Genomic DNA, 10,057 nt, shown 5'->3' with positions numbered 1-10,057 from the left:
CCCTTGTGATCGGTGGAGGAATGGTGGAAACGCCTGCTGCCCTTCCTCCTCACCGGTCATGTCATCTTCCACTCACTCAGCTTGTCATACATGGGTTATGGGCGTCGGAGCCTGGCTGGGGGCCTACATAATTGGTGCCACCCCATTCTGCTTCTAGTAGTAGTAGTAGTAGTTTCATGGAGCATTGGGGTGAGCCAGACAAGAGCATGTTATCCCAAATACGGTTGAGTCCCGGCAGATTTTTATTAACTGTCCATTTGTTATGGTCCTTGCAAATATTTACAGATTAAACAAAATTAAATTGTTATGGTTTCACTGGGGATCAATTACAGTAACTTTATGTACATTGTTGGTAGTAAGTATACTAAATCATGGTTTTAATGCAAGTACAAAATCTCATTGTATACACCACTATAAAAATATAAGGGCAGGGTTTGAATCAGTAATATTGTAGAGTTCTAATATCACCATCACTGCAACATCTCAAGTCACTGGCTTTTTTGCCTTTCTTTTGCATTTTATGAATGAGTTCAAGGTGGCGTTTTATCTAATTCTGACAGTTATTTTTGTTCAGCACTTCAGACGCATAATAGTAATATTTTGTTTTTAAAAATGAGGGAAATTATTACAAAGAGAACAATCTTTAGTTTCGTTCTTGCGATAAAGACTATGACACCCCCGTGCACTTTTAGGGATTAGTTGGTTTACTCATTGCATTAAGTCATTTTTCAAATTGATGTTGAAAAAAAGCATATCTGTACATTCTGTAGTTATCTGTAGTTGATTGTATATTGCACACTAAGTGTTGCTTTCTTTTTCTCAAAGCTAAGTACCCAACCTTTATTTTGAAACATGCTGGATGTCGAAACGAAAGTGGTGTTTGTTTAATGCATGACCTTGTTTTGCAGGGCTTCAGGCATAGTCCACGCCACGCCAGAAGGAGCGCACGCTCTAGGATTGTAGAGGAAAAACCAAATCTGGTCGAAGTTCCCGAAAGTGACCCAGATTCGTCATCATCAGTTCTGAGGAAACGCAAAGTGAAGAAGAGAGTGCTTCCAGAATTTTATCAGTCTGTACAAGTCACCCCTACACGTAAACCTGTAGGTATTATTCCCTAACCCTAACCCCTAATCTGTAGTCAATCACATGCTGGCCAATAGACTAGACATAATATGCCTGTCACTTTTTAGATTTGTTCCGATTGATTGACTGATTGATTGATTGATTGATTGATTGATTGATTGATTGATTGATTGAATACTTTATTGGATAAAAATGTAAACAGCGCGTAGTACTGTCAGACATTTGAGCTAAAAAAAAGGATAACAAAAAGTCCTGGGGACTCATGTCATTTCCATTATATTCAATTAACATAGCATAAAAATAACACCTATATCCTATATCTATAGGATAGTAATAGGCCTACTAATTGTTTAATGTGTGATCAGCTCAAATGCAGACGTGCTTATAATAGAAGGACCATTTTTAGATTGTTAAGATATCATTATAACTCACTTCACTGAAATAGTAGCATCAGGTGAGTAAAAGAACAATGTGCAACTCCACATCTCTCCAACAACCTCAGGAACGCCACTGAGGATTTTATTTATCATTATTTTATGCTTTAACTATTGAAAAATAGCAGATATACAAGCTCACAGCGCGGCACCGAGTGCCGCGCTGTGAGCTTGTAGATCTGCTATTTTTGAAAAATCTTGAAAATTACACCGTTTGGAATATTTACAACAGTTTCATCTGCATGCACTATTCTTGTAAGCATAAACCTGGGTGTTATAGGATGCAGGGCCCCTATATCCTGAATGTAAAATGATACATATTAATAATTCATTTGATCTGTTTTAGCAACCATATATATTGGGTAACATTTCTAAATGTTTACACATTTCTACTAGCTCTACTGCAGTTACAGTGTTGTCAATCTGCGAACCCATTCGGTTCATCTGTTCTGAGAGATTACAGTGTTATGAACTGTTATGACCGGATGCAACCCATTTGAAATGCCTGGTTTCATTCAAAATGTGAAACCTATTCATCTACTATTGTGTTAGCTGACATTTTACATCTCAGTTAAAGGAAAGCTATTTTACCATATCACAATACTATGCTACCAGCAAGACGCCTAAGGGCAAAAAGCGCTGGACGGAATTCGATATCCATATATGGAGTCTGTGAGGTCAGATGTAGAATAGGTATCCAATGTCATTGCTAATTTTATACCCTTCTGATGAGTCTGAGTCACAGTGATGTCAGAGCGTGACAGTCAACAATGCTGTCAGAACATGCCCATATATGGGCATTGCCAAATATGGGCATTCCCAGATATGCGCTTAATATTGATCGGGACACGGATCTCCATATATGATATGGGCATAAAGGGAACAAGGATATAATTAATTTGCAAGTGTGACCCGTGTCGCGGCAACCACACTGGTTAAACTAACACAATATGTCCATATATGGGCATTCCCAGATATGGGCTTAATATTGATGGGCATAAAATGGATTCAATTAGTGTGGTTGCCCTAATAGAGCATCATCTGGGAATCAGTTGTAGAGGTCAGCTCCATATATGAAGATCTAGGTGATGATCCAGTCGTCTCCATGTATGGATATCCTGGGTTTGAACTTCGATGAGGTGATGTCACAACAATGTGATGTCACAATATCAACAGACAACAGTTATAGACTATAGACATTTAGGTGTTACTTACTCACTGACTCAGATACGGACAAGATGTGACGGTTTTATTAATAGTTGCAAATTAATATTGCATATTAATTCAAATGAATATAACGAAGGAACGTTAGGCTTACTCCAAGAGTGTACAAATGGAACCAAATAGACCCTTTTGGGGCCGTTTGGCTAATGTTCACCCTTAGGTTTAATTAACATTGAGGAGTTTACAGTAGTGTCCCAGAGATAAAAATAGTAAATGGGATCTGTGGCCTAATGCAGCTGAAGGTCAGTGACTGCGGAAGTCATTTCTGTGCAGTTTGTAACCCTGACATATTTGTGCTGTATAATGTTCATAATAAGTTAGAGGGTTACACCAAATGATATGATAGTATGAATGAATGAATTATGAATCATTTTGCAATAACTGGACAAGTCTTCACAAGAGTATTCAAGTGTTGTTTTGAAAGACAATGACCTTTTCCATATTAGGCTATACATTATGTATAGCCATTTAGGACATGCACCAATTTAGGGTTAGGTGTTGCTGTATGTGTTAATATGTGTTTCTGTATGGTCTGTATAGGGTTGTATTCATTTATTGTGTAAGTGTGCAGAGAGCAAGTCAGTTTTATTTTAAGTGTGTCATAGAATCCATAAGGTTAATCTTCTGTCCACACAGAAATCTAGCAATCCTAGACTTATCTAGACTTTATGATGACAAGAAATCCATTGTTTGTCTCTATAAAAGGACATGTTCATATTCATGAATGAGGAATTAACTTTCCAGGACCATGGGAAACTACTGCTTTGTAACTAAATCAAATCCTATTGTATCCAAAGCCTCTTCCAGTTCCCACTCCCTCAGGTTGTGTCAACACATTGCAGTGTTTATGTTGAGTTGCTCAACTGGCTCGTGCTCAATCTCAAATGTATCAAGGTGCAGCAGATGATGATGACAGAGTTCAGGCTGACTCATTTCCGCAATAGGATAAGAATTGTTTGACCACGAAGTGTCACAACCTGACAAAACATCATAGAGCAACAATAATAAGAGATCCATCAGGCAAGACTACAACAGGGTTTAAAGGTGCTGTAAGTGATATTTTGGGGTTAAACCCTTTTTTGTTAAAAGGTTAAAGCTCTATATTTGTTGGTCTCCTCTCTAGCTCTTTAATAGAAACTACATTTTCAGGTGGGTAACAAATGTCATCCAATCAGGACAGAGAACCAACAAGATCATTTATCAGCTTGTGTTCCAGTTCCAGTTTTGTCTGTTAATTTATTTATTTATCACTTTCAATGTAACTTGTTTATCCTCTATCAATTATGTGGGCTGGTTGGATGAAATTGCCATCCCGACCTGAAAATATGTATTTTCTGTTTATTAAAGAACTGGCGAGACATATAGGGACACCCATGTTATTGAACAAACACTCATTGATTGCTATAGGATTACAACAGAGCTATTTAATTCTTATTTTAACAAAACAAATCATTCACAGCATCTTTACTATAGGCAGATTATGTTTTATTTATAAATCTGTGAAGAGGCTTTTTAGGCAACATTGTGAACCCCTACAGTTGAATTCTCAGTGTTCATTTATCCATTTGAAAGAATTAGGTCTATATTAAATTGAACAGGTGATTTTACTGTGTAGGCTACTATAGGCAGGTTTGTAATTGAATGATTGAATATTTTATTAGACAAAAATGGAGAACAGTACAAGACAAATAGCACAATTCAGGCAGACATTTTCCTGCCTTTGATGTTTATAGCGAGTACAAAACATCATCTTACAGGGAGGGATGGCGCTGTAGTTGCTGAAGCAACTGCTGTTGTTGACTCTCTTCCTGGGCTGGAATATGACGCGCACAAAGACACGGTCCAGGCTGCTCCCATCATCACCATCATCTCTTGGTAACAAACAGGCTGCTATGCGCTCAGCTCTCTGCTGAACTGACTGTGACTGACATCATCCTGGTTCAAACAGGGATGAACTCATGCTCATCGATCGCATTCCTTTTCAAGGGCGTGACGCTGATTTGAAGTGACATATGCAGATGTTGGTTTGTGGATGGGGAAGCTAATTTAAGGACATTTTTCCATCCGACAGGTCCCAATGTACACAACGGTAAGTCTTGTTTTTCACCTGGCGGGGGAGCTAGATAGGCTGCGATTGATTTCACATTGAGCATTTCGCTCAATTGCTTTATTGTTATCATGGATCGCTGCGAGCTGGTGGTTTATGACACGAATAAGCTTCCTCATAGCACCTGAACGGGCATTATCCTGCTCATTAATTTGTGACTGCGATGGTGAGATTATGATTCCTCTATATGACTATGTTGTTGTAGGCTATTTATCGTAATAATTCATTTATTTGCGAAACCAAAGACAATAAGCGTTGTTTTGTTTTTGTTCCCCCCCTTCTATTGTCTGCCAGATGAGCTCCAGCTCAGGGAACCCTTCCCTGCACTGTTCCATGTCTTCATCGGCGGATTTCTCAGACGACGATGACTGTAGCGTTAAATCTGGGACTCTGTCGCCGGCACCCGGGGACACTTTGCCGTGGAACCTTCCGAGGCACGAGCGCTCAAAGCGAAAGATCCAGGGAGGATCTGTGCTGGATCCGGCTGAGAGAGCCGTGCTCAGGATCGCAGGTGAGTGTTGAACCTCCCAGGGAGGTGAAATAACTCGCAGGCATCTGGATCTGTTTTGTTTAATTAAGATATGATCTGATGAACCCATGCTGACCGGAGTCTAATATCTGAGCCTAGCCATCACCTACGAAAAGACGATTCCTGTTCTGGGTAATTGAGGCGTTTTTTCCCCTGTGATATAGGATGGATATTAGCCTATCAGTTGAATTATGACTCCACGAGTCCACGTGAACTCTTGGTGAACTGATCAGACGCTTATATAAATGCAAATAGTAGGTCTGCTGCTGCATTCGCTGCATTTCCCCAGAAATCAACCAATTTCACGGTGGAAATGGAAATTGTTAATGGAATTATTGTTAGGTTTTGGTTTTGACACTTTCTATTACAAGACGAGAATGACACATAGGCTATTGCAATGCAAACCCATCAGAGGTCCTCGTTGACGTTGGCATTGATGAGGCAGTGACAGCTGTGGCTGTCATTATAGGCTAATAAAACAACGTGTTGTTTACACTGGAATCCTGGCACGTGTGTGTCTACTTTGGTGTTGTCAACATGCAACAGTGTGTCAGCTCAGCGGTTACATTTTAGCACCAGTCCAGTAGGCTACAGACAGAGCAGACAGACAAAACAGACAGTCAATGCCAGTGGACGTTTAATATGAGACGCTCTTTTTATAAGGCGCTCTGGTCTGGTGGACGGTGCGGTGGGTTCATCACATGGGCGTAGCCTGCATTGGTCTGCGCACCACGTGACGTCTTGGAATATCATTTTTGTGCACTGTCTGTCACACAAGAACGGTTGAAATAATAACACGGGGGTTGACAGGTTTCATGCTGTGAAGTGACACAAAGAAAGACACATGGAACATCATTTCTTATTCATGTACACTGTCCAGGCTACAGTTGCGTCACTCACTCCCCGTCGGGCGTGGGAGCCATAACTCTATGGTGGAATTGCATTGGTGGGAGTCTGGGAGCTAGAGAGAGGACGGGAGGATGGGGGAAGCCCGATTCTAGCTCGTTGTACGGGGAAAATATCCGATTTACAAGCCCACCGCACGTGGCGGACGCGAGGCGCCGTGAGCTTGTGGGTCTGCTCTGCTGGTATTTTCGGCGAGCGTACGCCGTCGCGCGACTAAGTATAATGTCGAGGCTGAGAGAAGCAGTGGCGTCAATTGGGTATGGCTTTTCATTGAGCCTGTTGCTAAGGTATGGCAACATGACTGGTGTAAGACACCAGTCATGTTGCCATACCTTAACTGACGCCGCTGGAGAGAAGTCTCTCTTTTTTATTGGACGAGACTCGCACAGGGAGGGCTGTTAGGGGCGTCTCCTTTCAGAGGAACAACAGCGCCGACCACTGTTTCGCTGTCACTCCCCGGCCAGGCGCACACTGACCCGGGCCACCGTGGACTGGTGAATGGCCAGTTGTATATGGAGCCCCTGTAATAATGGCTCACGGCAGCGGTCGCTCCACGCCACTGGCTTACATGGTCGCGGACGAAAAGGAATATCTCCAAGCGTACGAGGATGTTCTGGAAAAATATAAAGGTAGGATAAAAACACATGATGTGTCTGTGTGTTAAAAGCATCTGCTGTAGCTGTCATTCGTTTTGGCGATGAAGTAATTGCCTGGTTAACTACAAGCCGGGGCAGGCACACAATAACTGTCTGTCTGTATTAAAGCCCCTGGGAACGACCCTGGTCATAGCTCTCTGTCCATGTCCTTATCAAGGAAAGTCTACATGTCTTTGGCATGACATCATATTTTACTCTATTTGGTAGGATATAATGACAGACAAACGCTTATTTAAATAACCAGTAGAATGTATATTACATTTCAACATCTGATTTGATTTGTCACATTTAGAAAAACTGAGCTTAGTTGAAATCTCATTTGGAAACAGTTCAATCAATAGATCAATAGATGTGTGATGAGACTGTGTCAAATAATTGTTGCCAAAAGAGGAATACAGGTTAAAAAAAATGATGAACTGAATCTAGGGTCTATAGAGGCTATTTTAATAGTCTAAGGTCTGAGCATCCCATTGTCTTCAAATATATTATTTTATTAGTAGGCTATATCTTTAGGATTACCGTGACAATTACTAGTTCAGTGGAGTTGATGTGTCAGTGTTTTACATGTGGTTGAACCAGTCTGTGGGGTGGGTGACAGGAGAGACTAATCTAAAGACACACTGGAGGATTATTGGTCAAATTACTGGCAGTCGGTGCTGTGTAGATGATACATGAGGTCTTACTGTAGCTCTTGTTCTTTCCATTCATCTCAATCATGAAAGCAAATCTCAGCTTGGAAATTCAGAATGTGGAAGGCATTCTCTCAGCTGCTCTCTGACATAATCGTACACACACATCCCACCCAGGACGCTTGCCTAGTACTGTATATCAACATTGTTGAAGCTGACAAAGATCATTTTTAGCGTTCAAATTTCTTCCTTTTGCTCTGTGTTTAAGAGAATAAACGAAACAAAAGATGTGGATAAACTGAATGACATGTCATATTGAGTGAGTGTGGACTGTGGAGGTCCTTCAGCTGTTTGGTATTACAGCCAACACAGACAGTCAGCTGTGTCTGGGCTTAAGTGCCTCGGTTGAATCATATGATGTAGCATGATTTGGAATCTGTGACTGTTGTCTTCAGGCCTTTGGCCCTTATAGACAATGAGAAGGCTTATCGTTGGTGCTCACTGCTGCAAAAATCTACTAAAATAATAACAATACACAATTTTATATAGCATTTATTTAAATACTTGTGCAGTGTTTGCGCTGTGTTGCAATTTCTCAATCACTTTTTTTTATCGACATCACATTTTATCTCTTGTAATGTTGTGTGGATTATGCTTTTCATAAATCTTCAAGTGCATTTTAGAGACAACCAACACAAGTTGTTGCAGCATGCACATTGCACGGCAATCAACAGCATGCCTGATTGACAGCCATTTCAACCTTTTTGTCTTTTGATTAAATTGTTTATTGTTATTGCGACCGTAGGTCGCAGTTACTTGCACACTATCCAAACCTCCACCGGCTGTCCCTCCGTCACTCCCTCCGTCACTCCCTCCGTCACTCCCTCTGTCACACGTCACACGTCACACTTTTGCCCTGCTCATATCTCTGCAACCGTTGCCCCGATCCATGCCAGATTTTGCACACACACTCCTTGCCTGCCAAACTACAACCTCCAAGGACCCCCGGAGTTTCGGGGACCCCCAGGTCCCTGGGGGACCCCCAGGTGTAAAAAATTACCAAATGTGCAAAAATGACCAAATGACCACCCCAACGGGGCTGCTCACGGGGCATTCCCGGGGACCACCCACTCCTGGTGCTCCAGAACGGATGCAAAAGTGGTGGCGCCCCCAGTGGAGGACCCCCTGCCACTGCAGCTCACATAAAATGCCGTAACTCGGGCTAGGAGCGACCGGGAGAGCCGGGGCCGGTACCTATTCGTCCGCCTTGGCGGCGAGGAGACCCCACCCCTCATTTCTCACATGGCCCTCTAGCGCCACCATGAGGCCGATTCAGATTTTGCCCTAAAATCACGAAAATCACTACACAGTATGTCTACACTCATGTCAACAACATGGATCAGGAAGATTTTGGAAAAACACATTTTTGCTCTATTTATGGAGATAAGCGACCAACGGTCGCTTATCTCCCGATTAGGGAGTCTTACTGGTAGTATAGTCACAGCTCAGTATTTACATCTTGTTTTACATTTGTTCAGTAAGCATAGACAAAGCAAGTTCTTGTCATTTTATTATCCACATCAATCAATATAGGATACAATTCTGTCCCTTTCCTATATAAATCTCTCATAATATCGCTATTCCAGTTGTACAATAATGAATAATTCGGTCTCCAATACTTTGGAGTAATCATCACTGTATGCAGTATATTTGCAAACACAGGGAAATGTGTCCTCTCCATTTAACCCCTCCTAAGTAACAGGAGCAGTGGGCAGTGGCCCAGAGAGCTGTTGGGGTTAAGTGTCTTGCTCAGAGACACCTCAACACCACAAATAAAATGAAACAGACCTAATAGGAAGTTCGAGCGACCCCACCATCACCTTCCCACGACCCCACACATATAGGCCAGGTCTGGGGCACAAACCGGGGAGACTCTATTTACCAGCCAGCCTCTCTGGTTGTCTACTGTATCTAAAATCTAAAACAGTCTTTGTGTGATTTTGATAGTTGTCCCCATAGCCAAACTTGGACAAACATTGTTCAAATACAGTATGCATGTTTATTGCCGTATGTGTGATTTCTAGCAGTGAGAGACAAATCTTCAACAGTCCAAAGTAAACAAAGCTGAACAAGCAAAAGTGAACAGTACAGTAGGACTCTTTCTTATATTTGTTTTCATGTCATCTCGAATTAAGAGACACGTACAGGTACAACTGAATTTGTGGTTGATCTTTACCTGTAACCAAGTGGTCAGTAAAGCCCCATTTCCACTCTAGGGTCAACCCAGAACTAGAACCAGAACTTTCCAGAACCAAGAACTTTCAAGAACCTGTGAAGTTCCGGGACCAAGTTCTGCTTACGTTTCCATATAACAAGACCTAAACGGGAAGGTCCCAAAAAAGAGCAGCAGCGCTGCTGGCCCCTCCCATAGGTTCCCAGAACTAAAGTTTAGTTGGAGCAGGACCTAAAAAAGGTTCCAGGAACCTTGT

General features: G+C 41.8%; 1 protein-coding gene across 1 annotated transcript in view; it reads left to right on the top strand.

Annotated features, from left to right (window-relative positions):
- Positions 1–1,037: 1,037 nt before the first annotated feature.
- The window catches only part of LOC308297343 (microtubule-actin cross-linking factor 1-like), a gene marked incomplete at its 3' end in the record, with an annotated part of 47,617 nt that continues 38,597 nt past the window's right edge, over positions 1,038–10,057 (top strand). Inside the window, exons 1-2 of the mRNA XM_080740756.1 lie at positions 1,038–1,100; positions 5,143–5,359. Coding sequence (XP_080596882.1) covers positions 5,143–5,359 — 217 coding nt within the window. The 5' untranslated portion in view covers positions 1,038–1,100. The remainder of the gene's footprint in view (positions 1,101–5,142; positions 5,360–10,057) is intronic.

The sequence above is a fragment of the Nannobrachium achirus genome, assembly GCF_963921795.1.
Source record: "Nannobrachium achirus genome assembly, chromosome: 13".
Classification (NCBI taxonomy): domain Eukaryota; kingdom Metazoa; phylum Chordata; class Actinopteri; order Myctophiformes; family Myctophidae; genus Nannobrachium; species Nannobrachium achirus.
This window is presented reverse-complemented; position numbering and strand designations above follow the sequence as displayed.